This window comes from Pleurodeles waltl, chromosome 7 (genome assembly GCF_031143425.1).
Source record: "Pleurodeles waltl isolate 20211129_DDA chromosome 7, aPleWal1.hap1.20221129, whole genome shotgun sequence".
Lineage (NCBI taxonomy): Eukaryota > Metazoa > Chordata > Amphibia > Caudata > Salamandridae > Pleurodeles > Pleurodeles waltl.
In genome coordinates, this window is record NC_090446.1 from 399,359,351 (window position 1) to 399,386,139 (window position 26,789).

Here is a 26,789-nt window from a genome sequence, read left to right on the forward strand (position 1 = left end):
CACAGAAGATTGGAGTGGGGCAGATTGTTTTGGATTGAAGTGGGGCAGGTTGTTTTGGATTAGAGTGGGGCTAATTGGAGTGGGCAGATTGGATGGTTGGGAGGATTTGACGGGGTGGGTTGGAGTGCATTTGATTAGGATGAGTGGATTGGTGTGGGGTAGATTGGTGTGGACTGTAGCTAGGTGAACTGCATGATTATGTGTTAAAGCATCATTTAAAAAATTACATATAAGAAAGAAACACTGTTGCTTTGCAATATTTAGAACAAGATAATCGTCATCTTTTGAGAGCAGCACTCATGAGCAAGAGCAATAAAAATGAAAGAAAGTTAGCTGTAGGAAATAAAAGTTTGCAATTTTGTTTGTCCTGCTGGGCACATTTTTGCCAGTCGCACACTTTCTGTTTGCAGGGCACTAGAAGTTAAAATGAACACAATAGTACCTCAATCATGTTGGGAGCAGTGGAAGGGCACTGATTAAGTTGAATCAATCAGTGCTTAGTCCCTGCAGAGAGAGAGGGAATTGATGCTAGGCCTGCAGTGATAAATTACAAGGCTGAAAAGAAGAGTGCCAGGCAAGCCAACAAAGGGTAAATAACCGGTGGGCTACAAGCCCTTTAACGTAAGCAAGCGTCCCTAAAAGGCAATGAAAACAAAAGTGAGCAGTCCTAGCTAGACAGAAACAACCACGGGATGCCTCTCTGTTTAAAACTATAAACACAATACCTTCAAGTGTTCCTATGCAATGTCTCATAGGATATGCCAGTGTGCACTACACTGGCTTAATGTTAGCTCTTTGGTAAATATTTGGACCAACGTCATTAGAATGAAGTGGGTGATGCACAGTCAGGTGTAAAATGAACTTATTGAGACTGTAAATTCTCTCCATACACTTGTTGAAATGGACATGTGATTTTGGGGAGGTAAAATTATCCCTTTTGAAGTAAGCTTCTAATGACTCTGAATTTGAGATATTGAGGGTATTAACAAGTTATATTATTCGAACGTTCGTGTTTTCTTGAGTTTTAAACAATTATAGTATGAATCTGAAAACTTGTGTCACGAGCTCATAATGATGACAGACTGTGAGCTATTTAGATTTTCAGAACATTTTTAAGGAAAGTATTTGCCCCAGGTAGATGATGTTGGGCGTAACTGATAGATTGACACTTTGGAGATGCATATATGAAATTCATTCAGTGGCTGGAAAATGCTGTTGTGTTTTGTCAAATTGTTTTAAAGAGGGTACTTGCCCCTGAAGAAGGAAATGCACTTGGAAAGGCTTGGTGCATAAAACTGATTAGAGTTTGATTCCCTTTAAGAGTTATTATCGTAAATTCAGATTTTCAAATGAGGTTTGCCTGAAACAGTAACTAAATGAGATCCTTTGCTGCTCTTGAGGGCATGATAGCCCCAGATAACCTGAGAAACCGAAACCTGTGGGAGTTGAAATGTCTCATGTTGTGAAACTTCAGGCGCCCATGTATTCTCTAAGGGCCTGAGATAGTTAGAAGGCCCAACTCCTGTGTTAGCCTGACACTCTTTCAGTACGGAAGGGGGGAGGGAGCATACTGCCTCTCATCCCAGTACAATTCACCCAATTGCAATCTGGTAAATGCAGTATGCGTACTTCAGAGTTGCTGTAGTTTTTCACCAAAGTTGGTGCAGTTAGTGCTGTTATTGCTTAGACACATGTTTCTGGGTTTAGCCCTCTATCAGTAGAGAACAGCAGTAGTAGAGAGCAGAGAAAAGTTATCCAGGGTTGCTGAAATGCTGCCCAAGTCTCCACAGATCACAGTACCACTCCACGAGCACACAGGTGGATGGATCCCAGAATAGCTTGTCAGCTCATTGGCTCAAGGGAGCCTTTTAATCACAACGGGGACGGGAGCACACTGCCTCTCATCCCAACACAGTTCACCCCATTGCCATTGCATTCTGGTAAATGCAATATGCTTACTTCAGACTTGCTGTAGTTGATCACCAAGGTAGGTGCAGATAGTGCTCTTAACTCCGGACATGTGTTTCTGGGTTTAGCCCTTCATCAGTAAAGAGCACAATTAGTAGAAAGTAGAGAAAAGCCATCTGGGTTTGCTGAAATGCTGCCCGTCTTCCCAGGTGTGTCTCCCTACCGTGATGTTTTGGCACCTAGAAGAGCACCCAGAACCTTTTTGCTAGTTTTCAAAGACACTTTCAGTGTTTAAGAGGAACAGGAGTGGATACGGAAGAGGCTGAGGAACTTCCAAATATCTCAAAGCTAACAATATGAGTGGGAAACCACTAAAGGGGTGAGGGGTAAAGACTCTCCAATGGCAATCTCGTGCAGGTCGGACCCTGCCATCTATCAACTATTTGTTTACCATGTTGGCATCTGATTCCTCAGATGGACGCAAAATAGTTGTGCACCCATCATCTGTACTGACCTGTCTATGTGCGTCTTCTGGTGTGTGATCAGGTTTGCTGTGGTGGAGCTCTGGTTCCAGTTTGACACAAAACTATATATGCCTTATTAGAATATTTTTTGAAAGAGGCAAGGTTTTGTGCTTCAGTCAGCCAGGCAGTCTCCCCTTTAGATTTAGTGCCCCGCTGGATGTTGTAGCTCTTTGTGTAGCTCAAGCCCAGTAGGTGAGCCATACAGAGTTAGCAGGCGATTAAAGAGATTAGATTTGTGTTAACCCCAGACAAACAAATGGTAATAGAAGGCTGTCGGTCTAGTAATTAGCTCACCATCCACAACACATGAGATAGACGACTGCCACATCAAGGCACGGCAATCCAGAATGTTGCTCGGGGAGACTCTACTGGTACTTGGTTTGTCCTGTCATTAAAGTCACAACTCCTTTCACGTCCTCGGGGCAGTCGAATCCCTTTTTTGAAAGCAGGGTTTCCAAAGACTGGCTTTTTTATGGCAATTGAAGGTAAACCAGTGCTTCAAATTAGGGCCATCTAATCAGATCTTCGATACGGCATATATTATTTAGCCAAATCCGGGATTCAGGCTGGCCCCAGAGAGATATGCGTACTTTGCCCTAATGTCATTTTGCTTCCACCCGCACTTTGGCTGCTTTGCGTTCAGATGAGAAACCTGCAAGCGGTAAGTGAGGGAGGTTCCATATTTTCAGTTCCAGCAGGGCCCACCACAATGCTGTGCTTTAAAGGGCTATCCACACCCTTCCTGGCTGTTACATATCTGGAGGCTAACAACTTGATGCCAGTGCCAAGGAGGGAAACAAAAACAGCTTGTCACTTCGCATCTACCTAACAAGCAAACTATGATATTGAGGGAGAATTTTACTTTCCCATCTTGTAAGAGTTTCAGATTTATCAGTCTCCAGCATTCCATCTCCAGGTGTACCTGCAGAACACAATACTGGCAGATCATAGGTCAAATCATTGAGCTCCCTTTTGATCCTTTACAGCGCCTTGCTGGGTTTATTCTGGACCTCTTTTGGTCCTTGTCTGGTGGAGAAGAGGGAGGTGGTGGTAGGGTGAGGGGCAGGTGAGGTTAAGACACCTCAGGACTCGGCGGCTGGTCTGCTGGCAGAGGGCAGGCATGACTTCCGTGCACAGAGCTACTTCTGTGTGAACTGGGGAACCGTTGCACGCGCTACCTGGCGACCTTCTGCTTCTGGCACTGACATTTCACCCCTGCTCCGGCCTGCGCGCTCGTGCTCCCTTAGCGGCAGTGCTGAAGGCAACTCCTGCTGTGCTCTCCTACTTCTGCCACCTCTCAGAGCCCGTGACGTCACTTCACCTGCGGCCTTTCTTAGTCTTTATTACTAATCAAAAGAACCTTTTTTACTAACATTAAAACATTGAACGTTTGATAAAAACTGTGAGTTCTAAACTAATGACTTTTAGCTGCAGACAACTCCTTGATCCTGGCTTTTATTCAGTTGGCTATAGTACTAGGCTTGTAACTTGTGACCAACAGGTAACACAAGGATGTCTGCGTCAAAACCAGTACCTACTGAGCTATCTATATAAAGTACAAATCTAGGACTCACGTGTTAAATGTGCTTTTCACAAGGCACATTGAACCTCTGTGCTCTTTTATGATGAGTAAGACCCATGCCCATCTTTTCAGGAAATGCATTAACCCCAAGAGTTGCCTTTGCTATTTTACTCTGGAAAATGCTGGTTGTGCAAAATTCCTGCTGCAGGTGATGTAAACTCTGCAAGATGTTTTAGGTTTAACATTTTACTACATTTTGTCAATAAAGCATAAGGCAGGCATACCCACCAAGCAGTCACAGAACTGCCCCTTGAATACTTTCTCCATCCTCTACCAGCACAGCTGTATTATTATGAACGTCATTTTCCCGACTGCCCCTTACCCTGCCCCACATAGGTGGCATTGTTCACATTGCGGTTTGAAATAGTGCATTCATTTGTCATCTAGAGTGTATTTGTCCCTGAACTCTGAACCTCTTTGGGCAGGTGAGCTCTCTGTCATCTTTTCAGGTAGGCTACTGCGGGAACACATACGTTGGTAAATACATGCACCTTATAAACCATGTCATATGTTACCTTATCATAGCTTGAGGGCCCCAACATTTTCTGCATCCAGAAACCTAGCGTCAGGGCTTGATGCTTACCCTACAAGGACAGGATCACTTATTTGGCTCCCAGTAAGAGGTGTGTGATAGTTTTTGCTCTGATTGTGTGCAGTCGACAGTCCCCGCGGGAAGGTCATCACCGGTGCTGTGCTTTCAGGCACCTCCATCCAACACTTGTAATGCCACTTATAAAGAATTGTCTGGATCACTTCTTTCTCGTGTGTGCCTAAAAAAACCCTTGTCTGTTCAAATTCTGAAATAAGGGCCTGTCCCGCCCTGATGTTAAGTCCGTATTGCCAAATAGAGGTGAAATTGAGATTGGTGGGAAGTAAACCCCCACCTGCAGGTCAACATGGACCGTTTATAGATGCACGTTTCGACTCCAGTGCGTCTTTGGTACCTAATGGACCTCACTCATTTGTCACTTTGCCAGGTTTTGTTCAGTGAAAAAACAGAATTTGTCCATCTTTCCTTGCAGCCACTCTATCATGTATCGAAGTTGGAAGGCTTGATAATAATGGTGGCATATGGGACTCTCACCAGAATCCCCCCTCTCCCTCGGCCCAGGGTGTTTCGTGCAATGCCTCCAATGCAGTCTAAGTTTCTTACTGTCCAAATGTAGGAATTACAGAGTTCCTGAAATAAACTGACATCACTGCTTTTAAAGGTTAAAGGGATGGCTCGGAACATATATGACATTTTAGGAAACATCATCATTTTCAAGGCTGCAATATGTCCTACCTAAAATATGGAGTGGTTATGCCATGAAACAAGTGTCAGCTGGGTTTGAATCTGATTGACAAGTATTCAGCACATACCATCAGCTATTTAAAGGAGGTTAGACTGAAAATATGTAATCATATGTGTCCCTCCAGCTAGAATTAGGCCCTCAGATATGCTAATAATTGTATGGCCTGGAAAGCCTCCAATTTTACTGTTAATTAATTCTTTAGTTGATTGCTGTGGATCTTCTAATGTTATGAAGGTGTTGTCCGAAAACGCTGAGAGTTCATATGTGATCAGCCATAGGCCGATCCCCTTAAATCAAGGGATTATTCCTGATCTTTTGCAAGAAGAGCTTTAAAATAAGTGCAAATAATAAAAGTGAGAGAGGGCAGCCCCAGTATCTTCTCCATCGAATGTCAGCGTGCCTTGGTTGCTGCCCATTAAATTTGATTCTTGCCCAGCAGAGTTATAGTTAGCCTGTACCCAGTCAAGGAAGCTGGCAAAATACCCAGTTTCTCTGGGTCGGAGGAGAGGAGGGCAGAGTTTGCCCCTCTTCCTGGTTATAACTGCGAGGTGTAGGACTTTCTTGGTGTTACCAGGAGCTTTACATTCACAAATGAAGCCTGTCTGATCAGTATGTATTAGCCAGGGTAATGACTCATCCAGTGTATTGGCCCGGATTGTTGTAAATATGAGGTACTAAGCACAGGGTCTTTGCTCAGCTTTGAAGTTGGGGAGATAGTCTCCTCTGCCATGGAGCACGTTAACCCCTGGATCTCAGTGAACCTGTTGGAAGTATTAAGTCACGAGGAAGCTTAGCTATGGTGCAAAGATTTTGTAGAAGGCGAAGAAGCCATCAGGTGCCTTTGCATATTTTAGCCCTCCAGGTGCCCTCAGAACTTGTCCTTAGTTAACTGTTCATCCAGCTGCTCCAAATTATTCACTCCTACCCCGGGCATGGATACGGAGCACAGATACCTATCCTACGCTCCTGTTCTGTGCATTCCGATGCATACGATGTATGGTATTAGGCCTGAAAGCTTTGGGTTCAACCTCTTCTGCCCCATCGCGAAACCCCTCACACCACTAAACACTATGAAATAGATGTGCGCGTGATGTGCACTTAACTTACTAGCTAACACCCTTCTTGAGTTGTTGCATCCTTTATGGAACCATGAACCACCCTTTGCTAGTACATATCTGAGCTTTCGTTCTCAAGAGCGAGAATCTGCCGCTTCCTTCTCACCACCTGTTGTCAAACCTTTTTGATCATTAAACAAAGGGCTTGCATCACTAAACTGTCGGTCTTCCACTCCATCCCATTCGGCATAAAATGCTCTCCTCGCTGCTGGCTGTAAAAGCACTGCGGGCTCTGCTACGCCGATGGCCGGCCACTGAACACACCGATCCCTCGCTACGTAGCCTAATGTATGTTCACAGCGATCATATTTCCCAGCTCTGTCTTTAGCGACCATGCGAACCACATACTTCAGACTGGTTCAGCAGGTATTTTCACAGCACCTTCCTGTGTTTAGAGATGAGGTCACAGTGTTGTGTCTACATTTTTATGTGGGTTGTAATTAGAACGTGCGTCTCATTTGAGGCAGTGGGCTGAGGCACTGAGCCTGTCGGAGAGCTTCATGGATTTTACTACAGTAGCTTAAGCTTCGAACCTCAGGGAGTTCCTCAGGGTCCCCGAGATATCTGACTGTCAGCTGAAAGCAGACCCAAATACACTCTTAGGAACGTGAGGCTTCAGATACAGCAAGGCCCATTTCACCCTCTGAGCTCGAGCTTCAACTAGCACATTGGGATTGTCTTAATTCCCAGAAACATAAAACAGCAGGACTGCTCCTCCCAGCCAGAGCTGGCAGTAGACAGCTGTTCTGCCTCTTGCTCGCTCAGCCGGTTATGCCACACTCCTTAGAGCTCAGGTGTCAGTCTGCAGGAGGGCCCCCAACTATTGGAACTGTGGGTTTGGACAGCAGGCTGTTCCTCATTTCCAGAAATGAGGCCTGATACTCTCTAAGTACTTGTGAAGCGATAGGTTGTGTGTTTTTGTTTCCCTCCATTGAATTGACATCTGCGTGTTACGTTCCAGATAGCTTCCGGCCAGGATGATACTTGAACAAAATAATGGCTGATAGCCCTTTAAATTAGGCCTGTTTATGCCTTTCTGGAAGTTAAAATATGCAAGCACTGACAAAGCCAAATTGGTCTCGCCTATGCAAGAGCTATTGGCTATACCTATTTTTTTTTAGCCATATTGTACAGTGTTGTGGATTCTGTTCATCATGGCTAAAAGTGGCATAGAGGAGAGTAGGGTGGAGTGTCATAGAGTGGAATGGGGAAGAGTGGAGTAGAGTGTTGTAGAGTGCAGTAGCGGAGCGTGTCGTGTATGGGAGTGCCATAGTGTTGTGTCGCGTAGAGTGGCATACACTAGAGTGACATAAAGTAGAATGGACTGGTATAGAGTGAAATGGCGTAGATGAAGAGTGATGCAGAGTATAGTGGCGTAGAGTCCAGTAGCATTGAATTCAGCAGCGTACAATGCAGCGTTGTCGAACGCAGTCACGTAGATTTGAGTGGTGCATAGTAGAGTGCAGTTTTGCAGACTGCTGTGGCATAGACTGCCATGGCATAGACCGTCATAGCATAGAGTGGTGCAGAGTGGAGTGGCGCTGGGTAGAATAAAGTGGCTTAGAGTACAGTGGTGTGGATCCCAGAGTAGAGACAAATGGCATAGGGTGCAATGGCATAGAGTGATGCAGAGTAGAGCAGCATAGAATGGTGCAGAGTGGAGTATAGTGCCATAGAGTGTAGTGGCATAGAGTAAAGTGACAGCGAGTTCGAGGTGGAGAGTACAGTGTTGCAGAGTAGAGTGTCAGAGTGCAGTGGTGTAGAGTGGCATAGAAAGCAGAGGCATATAGTACAGTGATGCAGAGAAGAGTACAGTGGATAGAGTGGAGTAGAGTGGCAAAGAGTAAATTGTTTCAAAGTACAGTGAAGTGGTGTAGAGTGCAGTGGTGCAGGGTAGAGTGCAGTGGCATAGAGTGTAATGGCGTAGCGTAAAGTGGTGTAGAGTGCAGTGGCATACAGTGCAGTGGTGCAGAGTAGGTTAGAGTGGTGTGCAGTGGATTGACGTAGAGTGCAGGGACATAGAGTTGAGAGTCTAAGAGTAAAGTGTATTGGCATAGAGGGCAGTTAGGTAGAGTGAAGTGTTGCAGAGTTGCATGCAGTACAGTGGTGGAGAGTGGATAGAGTGGAGTTGTGCAGGGTAGATTGGTGTGGCCTAGCCTGGAATGGCGTAGAATGTAGTGGCGAAGACTGCAATGGTGTATAGTAGAGTAACAAAGAGTGCACTGGCAAAGAGTAGAGTGGTACAGGGTAGAGTAGAGAGGCATAGTTTGGAGTGGCCTAGAGAGCAGTGGAGTAGTGCGGAGTGCAGTGGCATGGAGTGGTGTAAAGTGTAGTGGTGCGGAGTAGAGTTCAAAGGTGTTGAGTGGTGCAGTGCAGAGTAAAGTGGAGTAGTGTAGAGTGGAGTATCCATGGTGTGGTAGAACATTGCCATTACGGACAACACATTTGCAATTGAAAGACCATTATACTTGCACAGACATACAGTTTTACTAATAAAACTATGCAGTGCACAGATGGAAATGTGTGGATATTGCATTACCTAGTATTTGTTTCTAACACACTTCAGAAAAAGACAAAAATGTGCTGCATTTGTGTTTCTAATGCTGATATATTCTGAAATACTTACAGAGTTTATTTAAATGCTGTAGATTGCTAGATAAAAAACGTTTTCCTATCCCCAGTTTCCAGCAAGATTGGCACATAACTCCTCTCATTTTAAAGTCAGTGAAAGAAAAGTAAAAAAGCATCCTCAGATTTGACCTATGTCTTTGAATGCACAGGAAATGCAACAAAATAAGAAGAAGATTTACAGGCCTGTTTACAAAAAGGAGGAACTCGGAAGGATACTGCAAATAAGGTTTTGACAGAGGAAGGTACAAACTCAACCTGGACAGCATAAAACAAATAAGCCAGCAAATGGAAGGCAAGAAAATGTCATTTACAAACCACAAATCCAGTGGCAAGCAATGGGCAGAATGTATTCCTAGGTCAACTTTCTGAATGTTACCAAGATGTCTTTAGCATCTGATAGACTGCAACCAAAAAAACACTCTGAGTTGCCCTCTTGCTGATTGCAGGTTGCTGCACCCAAACGCAGACTGCATGCGGGTGGTGCTGAATTGAGTCCTGGGGATGAAAAATAGCACCAGGACAAATTCAGCACATCTCTCTGCGCTGGCCGGGTCACAGATCAGGCCCAGGAATAGCTGTCTGCACTAGGATCCGAGGGGATCCCTCTACTTTCCGACACTTCATGTGTGATCTAAGGCCAGTCTTTAGTATGTGCAGGTTGGGCCTGTGCCCAAAGCCACGACATGCAGAAGGTTGCAGGAGTCTTCCTTCGACTTTGGATCAAAGAAAAGTATTTTTTATTTTCATGGCGCTCATTAATCTGGCCACCTCACCTTCCTCTTACATCCTTTCAGAATTCCAGGCCGCAGATGGTGTCACAATCGTATAGCGGTTGGCTTCCTATAAAGCCGTACGATGGATTCTTTCACCCCCGCGTGTACCGTTGACTTGAAGAGTTCAGTCCGTATGCAGCATTCTTTGGAATAAAGCTGAGTGGCCAGGCCTCTGATGACCGATGACGGAGGGAGGCAGGTGGAATCTTGGACTGCTGGCAGATCCTGTTCACACCTTCCCTCTCCCTTCGCACACTCCGCTGGAGTGCACCCACCTGCTTTGTGCCTTTCCGAAGGACTCCCAGCACTCTGTAACATCGAAGCGCTTTCTTCTCCGAGGTTATCGAGAACACACTAATTATATTTTTAGTAGACTGTTGAAAATAAAAGTAAAGCTTAGAAATTGGGAAGAGGGTAGTGTTGTAAACTTGCGTAGGTAAAGAGTTTTGCTGCAGGATACAGGGTGTGATTTCCTGAAATGTGTAAATTCAGCTACATGTAAAAGCCATAAAAGTGAGATATCGAAGTGATGATAAGCCAACCGTTGTGACAATAAATCATAAACTGACTTTAGGTAAATGTCATTTGTTCTTATTTTTTTAGTATTAATATCAATTAAAGCAATCTGGCTAGGTTTTGAAACATATATAAACACACACACACACGTGTGTATATGTATATGTATATATATATATATATGTTTGTGTGTGTATATATATGCATATATAGAGAGAAAAATAATATATAATATGGAGTCTTGTAATAGGGAAGAATATATAATATGTAACTTTGTAATAAGGTCATTTCTTGCCTTTGGTGACATCATGAAGCCTGTTGTTAAAGGTATAGTAGTTTTTAAATATCGCCAGCACCCGAATATGGCAATATGGAACCATATCACACTTTTTATTTTTTTTATTTTAAGGCAGTTAGCTTGAAAATGGGGTATCTCCAAACTGGATGTTAATTCAAAACATTGAATGAAATTCTGCATTATTCCATTTGGTTGTAGTAAAAAGAAGTCAAAAGTAATTATGTTGGTAAGAATGTACAGTTTAAAAAAATCATTGTTGTGCAATAATGTAATGTATGAGCCTGTTTGGATGTTTGTGGGTGTGTATGTATTATTATATATACATATATATATATATACACATATATTTAGATAGTTAGGACCTAGTTTCCATAGGAAGAGAGTTTTTTGTTTTGCCTATAACTTTGGCGCCGCTTGATGAATCTTCACAATTTTTTTAAAACTTATAGTTTGCTAAGTTCAGCTTCTGCCTTGAAAGTTTCGGGGTGATCCGTCAAGCTGGGGCAGAGAAAAGGGGCGGGTCCCAAAACGTGTTTTCTCCATTAATGTTTTCATAGGACCTTTAGAAACGCTTCCCGCTCGAACCACTGAACGGATTTACACCAAATTAGGCACAAAGCTAGATTCTGTTCCACAGATCACAACTTTTGTGGTTTGGTGTAAATCTGTTCAGTAGTTTCAGAGTAATTTTAGTCCAAAAAATATAGATACATAGGAACGTGGATCCCCAGTGGATCCAACTGTCCCTACGCTGATATCTAATTGGCTGCCAACACTTCAAACAAGTAAGTGTTGGTAGCCAGCTTGGGACTCACCTTCAGCCGAGTCACAGGAAAAAAAAGGTTAAAAAAAGAAAGGGGGCCAGGGTAGAGGGACCCCTCCAGGGCTAAAAAGCATTTTAAAAAATCTGCATAGTTTTCAGAAATTTAAAAAAACAAATGCAGTCTGGCCGCTTTTTTTTCCATTTGCCCCCGGGTGGGACAGGTCCTGGGGGCTTTTGGTGTTAATGTAGGAGGGGGACCCCCTCCTCGGGCTTTATTAAGCTCCTGGGACCACCACCTCCCCGGGGCGATTGAGCTTTTGTGTGTGTGTCGGGGGGGGGGCACGTGCCCCGCACCCCAGGGACCACCACCTCCAGGACAAAATGTAATTTATTTGTGGGGCACCGCCACCTCCCCAAGGCTTTGTTCTAATATGCAGGGGCGCCCCTCCCGGGGACCACCACCTCCTTGGGACTATCACCCAATAATATGTGAGGGGCCTCCCCTCAGGACAAATATTTAAAATAAGAAAGGCCATTAGCCCTCAGGACCACCACCCCCTGAGGCTATCATTACATTGGAGGGGGGCCTCACAGTCTGTCACAGATAGCCTCTAAAGGGCTTTAAAGAAAAATCAGCACTCAGTGTGAAGGTCACAGACCTTCACACTGAGCATTGGGGGTTCGAGTCCAGTTGGACTAATTTCCCTTTTTTCGTTTTTTTTTCCTAATAAAAATGAATTATATTTTTTTAAAATAATAAATACATTGTTTATTGGACATTGTACTGAAATATCTCATTCTAAGTATATCAGACATCAAAGCCTAAAACAATTTTATCTCTCTTACTTTCTTTCTCTCGTTCTATATCTCCTTATTTCAATTTCTCCCACTTACACACCCACTCACTAACCCACTCAGACACTTGCACAACCACTCACAAACCCACTCAGACAGGTACGCACCCACTTACTGACACACTCAGACATTTACGTACCCACTCTCACACCCACTCAGACTGTCACACATTCACTCACAGGCCCACTGACACCCTCATGCACCCACTCACTGGCCTGCGCACACAGTGACGCACCCACTAAAACACTGATATACACACTCTCACTCCCAGACAGACAATCTGACAGCCACTCTCACCCCCAGATACACCCTTTCACACCTATTCTCACACCCAGAGAGGCCGCGGACAACTCCTGCTGTGCATGGCCAAAGGGCAATGTGCAGCATGGGATCGGGTGGTTAGGGAGGTTGGGCGCATGTCTGGCCGCAATTCTGTCATGTGTCAATATTATTTGCTGTCATGTGTTATCATTACTATGAATAGAATTCATATGCCACTAGATTATGATCATCATTATAGGTTTACTGAACCCTAACCCCATCCCTTAACCTCCCTTTACAAGTATCTACTAATTTTCACGTGACTAACACTGTTTACCTCATAATTGATTCACTTTGGGCCCCTGATCTTCATTTGACATGTGTTACTCACATATATTGATGATAGAGCTGATTAACGCAGACAGGTATATCTGGGAACGGAAAAAGAACCTCGGAAGCTTTTCTTTCATATAGAATCATGTCACTAGGAATTAACATTTTATATTGTCTAAAAACTAATAAGTGAAGAATGACTTTTGTTATCTCTTCCTCTCTAAATGATACGGAGAACATTCTTATGATTGACCACCGGCCCATTAGTTCTATCATGAGTCTCGTCATACAGTCACTATTATACAACTAGAGTTAATACGATGTGGTTAATAATACGTAATAGCTTTCTATCTAACAGCTTTAGTTTACCAATAAGATGGCGGTCGGGACTTTTAGTCCTTTTTCTATGCAGCTAACCACCAACTAATTGAGCGTGACTCTGCACGCCGTTTCAGTACCTAACCCCCTGTTCGTATAAATGGAGGGGAGAGGCTCTCTACAGAGTTTGATAGACGCACAGCGCTGCGCGTACTCGTGCCAGACAGAAAAATACGAGTCTAAATAACAACAATACAACACGCAGGTAAGCGTATTGAAAAGCATGGTACTCTTTTTTAATCTATATCTCAAAGAGAAGACGTGACTGCAAGTTATAAATACAATTCTACTCATTTCTGACAATTTATTTCTTTACCGCTACTCACAAAGTAGCGAGATGTTAGGAGTTTTCTCAATTATAGAGGTACTCACTAAAGACATAAGAATGTAGATGAGTGGTCGGTGAGTCACACTCTCATTACCAATTAGGGAAACGGGTATATATGCAATACTTATTAATATGAGTTCCTATAAGTTAAAACCCTAATGATTAACTCTGATGTATTTACATATTGGTTACTTACTCGGTGCCCATATTTTTCATAATAGAATTTCACATATGAATATCGTGGATACGACAATAAGATTTCTAGTTTCTCAAACCTTGGACCTATTCAGTATAGGTAAGAAATTAAGTTCTTACGCTAACAATATATTATAAAATCAGGCTATGCAATTTAATGTGACTTATCAAGTCCCATCCCCCTGACCTTCACACATGGACTTTTGTATATATTAGTCAGCACTACCTTGAGGATTTCACATGCACTACAGTAACTTACGAGTTATGACTAATATGCATGCTCTATCCCACCGTTTATAGCACAATGGTGATGGTACCTATTTCTCCAATGTGAGTTGGGACTACACTAATAGATACTTATACCACCATCTATATCACTTTGGTGATGGTATCTTTCTACAATTAATACAATTGTATCAATAATAATAGACATATATATAATTACAGCCCTGATGAAGTCATTGGGATAATCCCAGATGAAACACGTGTTGGCTGTGATTTCAAAAGTCACACCAAGAAGATCATAACTTTTTTTGAACTGAAGAAATTGGGACTTTAATTTTGGTCTATACCAAGAATTTGGCGCATCACACCATATCATTTGACCACATTGGATACGTTGGAGCATCACACCATATCATTTGACCACATTGGATACGAACATTGTTACTCTACAGAAGGACATTGATAAATGTTATTAGCTAATTTGATTTTCTTATTGGCAATAATACACAGTATAAGTATATAACAATATTGACTTGTAAGTACTCTGTTATTTGATTACTACGTATGTATGAGTGCCTCTTGTAGTTATTGGTTCTCATGTTGATGGACTATTTGTCCACTTTCTTTTCCACTCGAGGATTTTTATGTATTTTACTTCCAGAGCACATGCACAAAATTAAACTGCATGTAGATAGATAGATAAATAGATAGATAGATAGATAGAGCTTGGGGCGATGAGTAAGCCCACTTCATCCATTGGCTAACTTCACTATAAGCGACAGCATTCCTCTCTTTCACACGAAGCACATGTGCACAAAAAGTAATCCCTTCAGGGCCATGGACTACTATGCCAGTGTGGTTTTACATACCAAAAAATATATTTGCTTTTCTCTAGTGTTTTTTCCCCTAAATAGAAATTGGTGAGAGCCCAGCAGCTCCCCAAGCATAACGTTTTACACAAACCATTACAAAATAAAACAGGCACAGACAAAGCTAAGATGCTGGCAGTCAACACTGAACATTTTGGCTTTGCCAATGTTTTTTAGGTCTCGCCAGAGAGATTGTGGTGCTGTTGATTATGAGACATTTTGTTTACTCACAGGGGTCTTAGAGCCTGCCCATTGCTTACCATTGGTTGGCTTCATCGTCACTCTCATTTCCTTGATTCTTTTTGGCCAACGCATGCTGACTTCACTTCGTCTTCGTGTATTTGTCCCTCCACTGGAGCACAACCAGAGTACTAGTTCCTTGCCCAGTGTTTGTTCATCCACTGGTTGCATTTTGGAGCTACTTTTTTCCATTTGTTTTTAGTCTATAGCGCTGTATTAGTGTTCACCATCATTAGTAACTTTGTGATCCTCACATCATAATAGGGGACATCTTTTTTGGTGCACTAAGCCTCTGTATATGCACCTGGTTGCCTTGAATTGAAGTTCCCACCTACTAGGACACTGTTCCTGCTGCTCGCACATCACCTTTTTTTTGTCCCTCTCTCAAGTCTGCCTTGTGCACTGAAATCTGGCACAGCATGTGAGGTGCAGATTTGTGTGCTGGGTGATACTTTACACACTCTATTATCTCACACACTTATGGTGACACCTGGCACTCAGCCAGTGATAAGTTGTGTGCACAGTCCGTGCCATGCTGTCTGGTAACCAGTATACAGATATCTTTTGCTGTGCAAGGCTTACAAATACAGCCTCCGGCGTGGGTCTCTTTCTGTTTTTGTTCATTAATTTTGCACTCTCTGGATTAAAGAGAAGTATTTCATAACAGACTTTCTATATAGACATCAACACTATATAGGTGAAAGAGAAAATGGTAACGATTGCCATGCTGCTAAATGCAAAGGATCACACAGTGTGTCGAGTTTGAGTTGGGATTTAAATGAAAGCCTAACCTCGCGCTGCTGTACAGCATGGCTAAAAAAATAGAGTGACAGCACCAATAGTTGCCCTTAAAAGCATTAAGCCATGTTGTACGGCTGCTTGGCTGAAGTGCAGCAGCCGTTAATGTTTGAAAAAAATGGTATGCCACGTCATAGCGCCTTTTTATTTCTAACTTTCATCTAGGTTGCAGAGCAGCGGCAGTGCTGTTCAACATGGCAAAAAACATTACAAATCCAGTAACTCGTAGGCAAGACCTGTTGGTTTGCCAGTGCTTGTTGTTATCAAGATACAAATGTGAGCAATCTGAAGACGCAGATAGCCCCCATTGCTATAGTGAGTCATCTAATCATGAGGTTGGTCGTACAACCTGAGCACCCTGGCTTATCGCCAGTATAAGACCGAGCGCTTGCTAGGAGCACAAAAGCAAATACATTTTCTTGTTTATTTAAAAATAATTACAACTATAAGATAAAAGCCAAAAACATAAGAAATAGAATGAAGATTGAAGAAACATTTCTGATGAAGTCTGCAAGAAATTAGTCCGTCCAAATTCGTGATTTTCGAGGGCCAGTGCAGCTAATGTTCACGTCTCACGAATACAGATCCAGAATGTTTAAAAAGCAGAATTGCAATGTGCAAAAGCAGACAAGGTTTAAAACAAGCATTTGCAGTGCAATGGGTCCCGTATTTGCTCGAGTTAGAGCTATTAGCGATGTAAATTCCTAAATGGACTTTTCTTGCCCCATAAATTAAAAATGAAAAGTAAAACAGTTGATTTAATCGAGCCAATTCAAAGCCGCTATGAGCGTGGCGCCATGAGCGGAAAAGGAAAAAGAAGTTTGTTCACTGTCAGACGTATCGGAAAACGTGCAATTATCCATGTAACAATGTCAATGTCCAAGGTGCTAACAGCACCGCCCCAAGGAGGGACAAACGTAAAGCATTTACCAATGACGATAGAGGATTTTTGAAAGGCAAGCCCAAGAAAGAGTGATAGTGATGGGCGTGGTTAAAAGTCCACATATAGATTACAACACGTTAGAGCGCTTGAGTGCTCGACCTAAAATTCAGGTCATCGCTGCTAGTTGACACAGTAGATTTTACAGTCAAGATGATATTTTGCTCTGCTACCCGTCGTCTACATGAGTATTCTTGTTTCTTTACTCCTAGGGGCGAACTTTGAACAAATCAACCCGGAATATCCAAAGCATGTCACAGTGTACAGAACCCATTTTCAGATCCTGATTATAAACCTTATTCGGGCTTCCAACCCTTCCGTGCTACCCCCTACCACAGTCCAGTACCCAGCCAAAGCCGACTCTTGCATACCCCCCCCCCACCCCACACACCACCTTACTCAACATCCTTGTGTCTGACAAGTTCACGTGTTAAACTAAGATCACTTCTGCCTCTGCCCGGCACAAGCTGATTTCCAGTACTTTGGGTGGCTTACAATGATGTTCAGTCATGTACGAAAACTTTCGGTGTTACTAAATTGTATTATTTTCATGAAACCTGACTGATGTTTATCTAAAAATCTTCTGACCATGTTGTTATGGGGTTTCTCACTGCGCAGTATTCACCCACCACTCCTGGAGGTGGGAGCTGTTTTGGACAAGAAATGCCCCAGACTCCCTGACCGAAAACCAAATAAAATGCCACAAGCTCCCATATCAACACGATCCAAAATAGCATTATTTTGGGGGGAGTAGGGTGGCAGCTTCTAACATTAGCATAGCAAGGCTGAAAACTCAAAAAATTGAAAATGGGGTCTGAATTTCATCACGTGCCCAGTCAGATGGCTCAGAGGACTAATGTCTCTACTCACAGGTTTGAATCGGAGGGGTGGTGTAAAATTAGTATCCTTGAGTTAAGTAACAAAAAACATCAGTAGATCAGCCTCAGGTTGCATAAACGGCCATGAACTTGTTTTTACAAATACAGTTATGTTATCATACTGTTGAGTTAGGCCCTCAAGAAAGAAATCTATCAGAAGTACTTGCACAAATTAACTCTGAGTTGTTGAAATGCTTTTTGTTCTGAGACTCCAAAGTGAGACTTTCTTCCAAGGGTGCCTACCGACTGGCCGCCTAAATTCCTTTCATATCTACTATCTTCCTGCGGCCAAAATCGACCCCAGTCACATAAACCCAATAGTTATACATGACGAATAATGGATTACAGGTCCTGTAAACCAACCTGGCTCTGGGAAAGGAGAGAGGTCGTCCATAACAGAAGAGTAAAGGGGATTGCAGGCGTTTGCGTATTGCAGTTGTTCACCTTCAAGTTGGGAGGACCAAAACTATGACATGTCCCCAAACTCAAGATTTCAGTGGCTACATTAAATTCTAGATTTTCCTCAACATCAAGCCTATTATTGATCGTCTCTCACAACACCCACAGTCCATCTGTGAAAACCAATAACACTGGTAAGAAAATCCCCAAGTTATTGCTTGTACAACGTGTTTGTCTCAACTTGTCAAACACTTTCTGAGGTTCCCGGTGGCGGTTTCCAGTGACCATTCCAAATGCGACAGGGATTTTTCCCGTATGTATATTACAGTCAACCTATTTTTGTTTTTGGAGGGAAGAGGGGCGGTTGGTTAGAGGGCATATTCAAAACGGGCTTTAAGAGACCGATTAATTAGTATGGCGGGTGCAACGCCCGTATAAAGATTTTAAGGAGGTCATTCTGCATAAATGTAAAGGATGTACATTATTTCTGTAGTTTTTTTCCTTGCAGGAGCTGCGCCCTAAAGCAGCTTTAATGTCATATAGTTTTCCCTTTAAGTCGCCAAAAACAAAGCTGTTATTGGTTTAACCATCGGAACATTGACCTACAGGAAAATATTCCCTTCTCTTGGCTTGCTGGTGTTTCTGATGCGCTAGTTTGGCTGGGGTACCGCAGCATGATCGGCGGTCTGAAAAAAAAAAAAAAAAGTTCTGAGCGAATGCATGGTGAATTGATATGTGGGAGTGGGCACAGTAAAATACGGAGAGCCCGGCTGCTAAGAAGAACATTCAGTGTAGAATATAGGTCAAACACCTAAACGTTTTCCTTTCCAAAAAGCATGTTGTATATTTCTTTTTTTTGTTTGCTGGTGGGACAGCTGTGAAAGCCTGACAGGTGTGAGTCTGATCGGAGCAGCTGTCGCGAGTGCACGTGAATGGTTTCCAACTCAGACAGCGTCTGCATTCACAGTTTGACTCCAGCTTCTTATTTTACTTACGGTGACTGTCTTTTACCGTTTCAGCTCCGACTGGGTGGAGATCATCGAGCCTCGCTCCCGCGAGCGCATGTACGTCAACCTGGTGACCGGGGAGTGCGGCTGGGAGCCTCCGGCCAACGTGAATGTGCGCCAGGCCGACGAGAAACAGTGGTGGGAGCTGTTTGACCAGAACAACAACCGTTTCTACTACTACAATGCCATCTCGCGACAGACGGTCTGGCATAGGCCTCAAAACTGCGACATAGTGCCACTAGCTCAGCTTCAGGCCATGAAGCGCAGCTCCCAGTCCGACTTCAGGGGCCGGATGAGTAGTGAGCGCCCCTCGCACCGGGGCAGCACTAGCAGCGAAGGCAGGAACACCCCAGTTCACGTCGCACTCATGCAGGAAATGGAGAGAGGCAAGGAGGCGGCGAGGGGTAAAGGTGATAGTCTGGATAGTAGGAAGGAATCAGGAAGGTAGGTGACTGTTGCGTTTATAACTGTCAGCAGAATGCATTCCTTTGCCATGCCAACTGCATTATCTAAACATGACAATATTTTATTTCGTGTACTATGTTATGTCTGGCAGGCCGCAGGAATAATTATCGGGTGCCAATCAATCCACCGTTTCAAATACAAGCAAATTGAAAGATTAGTCACAGTCTACCTAAATGCTGAGGTATCCGAGTCCGAAGGCATCTCTAGGTAACATAGCTTTGTTCCAATGTTGCGTTAATGTCGCGCAGATCCATGGACATTACGAGATCTTTATTTTCTTGCCCACACACATCTTAACCTCTTAGCAGCTGGGCCTTCCTCCCCCGTGCCGAGCCCTTTTTTGGCTATTTGGGGTAGTTCGCGATTAGGCCTTCATAACTTCTTGTCCACATAAGCTATCCACGCCAAATGTGTGTCCTTTTTTTCCAACATCCTAGGGATTCTAAAGGTACCCAGAGTTTCTGGGTTCCCCTGGAGGAGACCAATAAATTAGCCAAAATACGCATAAAATGTTGTTTTTAAAAAAAAAAAATGGGAAAAAAGGGCTGCCTAAGAAGGCTTTTGTTTTTCCCCCCTGAAAATGGCATCAACAAAAGATTTGTGGTGCTAAAATCACCAGCTTTCAGGAACAGGCATACTTGAATCAGAAAACCACATTTCTCAACACAATTTTGGCATTTTACTGGGACATACCCCATTTTTACTATTTTTGGTGCTTTCAGCCTCCTTCCAGTTAGTGGCAGGAATGGGTGTGAAACCAATACTGGATCCCGGAAAGCTAAGCATTTCTGAAAAGTAGACAAAATTCAGAATTCACCAAGGGGTCATTTGTGTAGATCCTACAAGGTTTTCCTACAGAAAATAACAGCTGGAAAAAAGAAATATTGAAATTAGCTGAAACAAACAGCCATTTTTCTCAGCGTTTTACTCTGTAACTTTTTCCTGCAATGTCAGATGTTTTAAAGCAATATACCGTTACATGTGCTGGACTCTTCTAGTTGCAGGGATATATATGGCGTGTAGGTTCATCAAGATCCCTAGATACCCAGAGGCGATAAATGAGCTGCACCTTGCAATGGGTTTTCATTCTATACTGGGTATACAGCAATTAATTTGCTGAAATATAAAGGTATCAAGAAAACCTTTGTATTTCCAAAATGGGCATAAGTTAAGGTATTGAACAGCAGTGGTTATTTGCCCAACTCTGAATTCTGGGGTGCCCATACTAGCATGTGAATTATTTCTCAAATAGACGTCTTTTTTACACACTGTCTTACATTTGGAAGGAAAAAATGTAGAGAAAGACAAGGGGCAATAACACTTGTTGTGCTATTCTGTGTTTCCCCAAGTCTCCCGATAAAAATGGTACCTCACTTGCGTGGGTAGGCCTAATGCACGCGACAGGAAAGGTAACATGGACACATCACATTTTTACTTTGAAATCTGACGTGTTTTTTTGCAAAGTGCCTATCTGTAGATTTTGGCCTCTAGCTCAGCAGGCACCTAGGGAAACCTAGCAAACCTGCACATTGCACATGATACCTCAATTGTGGGGGTAGGCCTAGTGCCCGCGACAGGAAATGCCCCAAAACACAACATGGACACATCACATTTTGACAAACAAAACAGAGCTGTTTTTTGCAAAGTGCCTAGCTTTGGATTTTGGCCTCTAGCTCAGCAGGCACCTAGGGAAACCTAGCAAACCTGCACAGTTTTGAAAACTAGACACCTAGGGGAATCCAAGATGGGGTGACTTGTGGGGCTCTGATCAGGTTCTATTACCCAGAACCCTTTGCAAACCTCAAAATGTGGCCAAAAAACACTTTTTCCTCACATTTCGGTGACCGAAAGTTCTGGAATCTGAGAGGAGCCACAAATATCCTTCCACCCAGTATTCCCCCAAGCCTCCCGATAAAAATGATACCTCACTTGTGTGGGTAGGCCTAGTGCTCGCGACAGGAATCGATCACACAACGGTCAATGTTGGTACTTACATGAGGCAACTGTTGACCCTGGGGTGATCCATTCCTTACGCAGGCACTAGGTATAGGCACTCAAGTGGGGTAGTGTTTTTATCAGGACAGGTGAGGAATCACTGGGTGGTAGGAATTTTGTGGATCGCAGCATATTCCTGTAGTTTGTGTGACAGAAATGCAAGAAAAATAGTTTTTATTCAACATTTCCGCTTTGCAGGGTATTCTGGGTAGGACAACTTTGGGGAATCCACACAAGCCACACCTATGTGGACCCGGATGTCTAGTTTCCAGAAATGTTTGGGTTTAGTATGTTTCCCTATATAGCGGCCGAACACAGGACCAAAAACACAGGTGCCTGCCTTACAAAACCAGTTTGTTTTGTGATAGATAATTTTGATGTCTCCACAATACAATTTGGGCAGTGGAATTCGGGGCTGAACTAAATTGGGGAGCTCCCAAGAGAGCACCCTATCTGTGCTTGCCCCCGCATTCACCTGCTCTCTGGGTTGGGCTAACCCACTATTGCCCTGTTGCACAGACTGTGCTTGCGAAGGAACAACAGGACTGCCTCATCACCTCCCTCACAATTTACTGGAAGGAGTTATCCAATGGGACTCCTCCAACTGAAAAATCACTCCCACAGTCTGCACAATTGTCCTATCCCTCAGATGCTGTCTCAGTCTCTGATCCTATGTCAGAGCTGTCCTCTATAACCAGAGTGACGTCAGCAGCAGTCATCCATCAAAATGTCATCTCTGCTTTTGGCTAAACTGTTGCTCTAAAACACTAGCCTACATAGACAGTCACAAAATTGCTGGTGTGTGTGTGTGATACGTGCAACAGTAGAGGCCGCCTTACCTGCGCTTCTTCCCTCAATCAGCACGTTCTTTCAAGACACTCAAACACCTTGTCACATACCATTCGTCACAGACTTTAGCACCTCCTGCGCCCAGTCCAACATTCATTATTGGTGCTCCCATGTCCTCCTCCTTGGATTTCCTCATTGCCACCCAGCAAACGTGCTCTTCATCTCTCCATAGCCACCCCCCACCCGCACATACATTTAATTTGTATTATAGCGCAGGTAGTGGCTGACTTTATTAACGTACTCAGCTATTTACTTAAAATACAGATTTGCTCTTTGCAGTAGGGGGAGTGGGGGGCGGGGATCTTCTGTGTCTCCCAGGGATAAAAAAAAAAAAAGAAAATCATCGGGTGCGACGCACCCAAGGATTTTCAAACACCCTCCCCGGTGTCGGCCACTGGTCGTGACCCGCACTAAAGGGGTTAAGACCTGTGCATCCCCTTTTTGTTTAGATCCTAACTGCATTTATCAACCATAAAGGGCCACAATTCTTTAGTTTATCGCTTATCTGTAAGGATTATGAACTCTGCCCACGGTGAAGGTTATTATTGTTACCATTTAGACATCAAATTCTGTTTTTGTGACCATGTTGATGTCTCTTTTTCCTTTGTTTGAGGTGGTTCCATTTTTATCCCACAATGTTTATTTTCTGTCCCAGTCAGTGGTGCATTGTGTTTATTCCCTGATTTTTCCTACACTAATAGCCTAGTTTTGTGCAGTAGCTGCCAGAAGTAAACATCTGCTTATTCAGCTAGATTTTGCTGTGTGTTTCTTTGGCATTCTTCCTTGTGTTGGCCAGGTCTTTGAAACTTTTTAAAATATTAAACCAACCATTTTCTAAGGAAGGCAGATACCACGCTTCTCATAACTTGTCTGTCAGATAAAGGTCCGCATTTTCTTCTTTATACATCTTTTTTCCCTGCAGACATTATGGTACCTCTGCCCATAACCTTGTAGACGGCAGTGTTTCTGATAAATGTGGAATCCCAGTACTTTCCTTGAGGGTAAAACTTAGGCCATGTGTTTAGGTGTTAGATTTGCCTCTGGTGGGCAAAAGAGGGAATGCTAGATGTCTATTCAAAAGATCTGTTACTGGAGCAAAAGCCAAAGATGGCAAAGGACGGGCAAAGGCTTACTTCCGGTGCCACCAGCCTATAAAGTCAGTAATCGCCTGTTCATGAATTGTGGAGCCAGCAGCAGCTGCCACTAGAGGCCGCAATGGTGCAGTTCATCTAGTTTTTTTAAAGTTATGTGGATGGTAATTGCAAATAGCAATTACCATCCACGTAAGTGTTTTTTTTAAGGACTTGTCCCAGTGTCTCAACTCTTTTTGTCAAAACAAAGAAATGTCCCGTTTTTTGAGAGCGGGTCGGATGAAAGTGCACAATAATCACAGAGTTGTGCAGGCTCACGTTTTATCAGGCCCTCTTATTACACCAGAGACACAACTTAACATTTGTAGAGTCACCTGTTGTGCTGCTCTCATCTTTCAAGCAGTACAGCAGGATTTAATCAAGGGTGAATAAGGTTTCCCATAAGCCAGGGCCTGGCTCATCGACGGTCAGACCGTGGAGCTTCTGACAGCAATGGGGGGGTGGCTTTTATCATATATATATATAATAATGTTCTATGGCATATGTAGCTGTAGATATACATGCTGTGCATATATCGCCATCTAGTGTGTTGGGCTCAGAGTGTTACAAGTTGTTTTTCTTTGAAGAAGCTTTTTTCGAGTCACGTGATCAAGTCACTCCTCCTCTCGATGATAGTGCGCATGGGCATCAGACTCCTTTGTTAGATTGTTTTCTTTTGGCTGTCGGGTTCGGACGTGTCTCCTCTTGCTCTGGTACTTTCGGTTCGGTACTATCTGAACATCTCTGTCTTTTATCGTACCGTCCGTATAGTTTCGATCGCGGTTTCCCACTACACTCGATCCGATTGTTGCGTCGGGATCGATTAAACACACTTTTGGGCACATGCGCCATTCTCGGGCCTCTTCGGGCCTTCTGGGTCACAGGCCCTTGGATCGGACTTCATTCCGATTCTGTCCTCGGTGCCACGCCAAGTTTCCCTACACTGACCAGCATTTGGTGTGTAACCTCTGCCTTTCTTCAGACTATTGAGAAGAAAGCTGCAAGGCGTGTCGGTCTTTTAGATCAAAGAAGACACTACGAGATCGGAGAGCAAGGCGTTTGGGGATGGCATTGAAATCCACAGAGCCCACCCCGGCATCCTTGGTGAAGAACAGGCTCAGATGGCAGTCACCATTCCAGATTCGGACTCTGACCGAGATTCAGAGGACAGCCAGGTACTTCCTGCGGCTCAGTAGGCGATTACACCAGCCCCCACCCATCAAACTAAAAGACCATACAAGGCCTTGGGGACACCACTGCTTCTAAGCCATGATTCCACCCAAAAACATGAACTCTTCGATCGACCCTCGGGTTCAGCACCGAAGAAGGCCAAAACTCACCCCCACCAACAGACTGCCACGCCTGTTTTGGCGTCAAGTCGAAAGATGGAGGCTTCCACATCCCAACCAAGTCAGTTTCCATGTACATCAGAACTAAAACATTCACGTTCCTCTTCGGAGCCAAGACATCAAAGTCCATCTTCGGAGCCGAAAAAGCTTTTTCCATCTACTCAAACTATTTTTTTGGCCAGTACAAAGCATTCTGCCACTAAACTTTCGGAACATTCTCTAAAAGGCAAAAAACATGCTTAATCTTCAGAACGAGAGGGAGTGAGTCAGACATTACACCCATTCTTGAGGTCATGGACCAGAAACAAAGGAGGATTCAAATCCAGAAAGAGACAGGAAAGATTATTGCATCTCCGCCTTTGACAAAGAGAAAATTAGCATTCCAGAAGAGTTTGGATGCTGGACCTTCATTGGCGAAAATATTTAAGCATAAGGAAAAGCCAAAGGCTATTCAGCTTTCTCTTCCACATTTGCCTTATCTTTACTCTTCTCCACCACCACCAACTTCACCCACACAGTCTCATGTTTCTTCACATGAGGACTATATGGGTGATAGTATTTATAACATGGATCCATGGGACATGTATGATTCTTATCCAATCCCACCCAATGATCCTGAGTTCTATCCCACAAGACCATCTCCACCTGAGGATACCACAGTATATAATCAAAGTAATTTCCGGGCAGCAGCATATCATAGTGTGCATATGCATCTCGGCCATTGGAAGATGATTTTCTTTTTAACACTCTTTCCTCAACGCACAAACAATGCCAATGTTTGCCAATGCTGCCTGTTATGCTCAAACACGCAGATGAAATCTTTAAAGAACCAGTCAAAGCAAGGGTGTTAACACCTAGAATAGACAAGAAATATAAACCAGCACCAACAGATCCAGTTTTCATTTCCCAATAGTTACCACCAGACTCCATTGTAGTCAGTGCAGTCAGGAAACGTGCTAACAGCCATTCTGCAGGGGACGCTCCTCCCCTGATAAAGAAAGCCGCAAGTTCAACACAGCAGGCAAAAGGATGGCAACCCAGGCTGCGAATCGCTGACGTATTGCTAATTCACGAGCCCTTTTAGCTAGAAATGACAGGGCACATTGGGATGAGATGCAGGAGTTCCTGCAATACCTCCCAAAGGAACATCAGAAAAGGGCACAGCAGGTAGTTGAAGAGGGGCAAGCCATTGCCAATAACCAGATCAGGTTAGCATTAGACGCAGCTGACACAGCAGCTAGAGGCATAAACACTAGCATTACAATTAGAAGGCATGCTTGGTTGAGGTCCTCAGGCTTTAAGCCTGAAATACAACAAGCGGTCCCTAATATGCCTTTTAATAAGCAGCAACTATTTGGACCGGAAGTGGACACAACCATTGAAAAATTAAAACATGACTCAGAAACAGAGAAAGCCATGGGAGCCCTTTATACAACACCTTTTCGGGGCTCATTTCGCAAACCTCAATTTAGAGGAGGTTTTAAATCATAAGTTTCAGAGGCCTGTACGTCCCAGCAAAAACAGGGACAAAAATATTTTCCCAGGGGATCTTTCAGGAGCTCTTATAGAGTACACAATTTTAGATCCAGAGGTAAATCTCCTGCCACAAGAGGTACTTCTACCTCATCGAAGCAGTGACTCACCCTGCATTCCCAAACAGCATACATCTTCTGTGGGAGGAAGACTGCAATATTTCCATCCTTACTGGCAACAGATTACAACAGATCAATAGGTACTGTCAATTATCCACAATGGTTATTGGCTAGAACTCCTCTCCACTCCACCAAACATTCCACCCTGATCACACCCGCTTCGCTCGAACACATTGCTCTATTGAAACAAGACGTAAAATCTCTTCTACTCAAAGGTGCAATAGAGATGGTTCCCATC

General features: G+C 43.6%; 1 protein-coding gene across 1 annotated transcript in view; it reads left to right on the forward strand.

The window, feature by feature from the left end:
- The window catches only part of LOC138304113 (rho GTPase-activating protein 39-like), a 598,847-nt gene that overhangs the window by 89,405 nt on the left and 482,653 nt on the right, over positions 1-26,789 (forward strand). Inside the window, exon 2 of the mRNA XM_069243876.1 lies at positions 19,124-19,555. Within this exon, the coding sequence (XP_069099977.1) occupies positions 19,124-19,555 (432 nt within the window). The remainder of the gene's footprint in view (positions 1-19,123; positions 19,556-26,789) is intronic.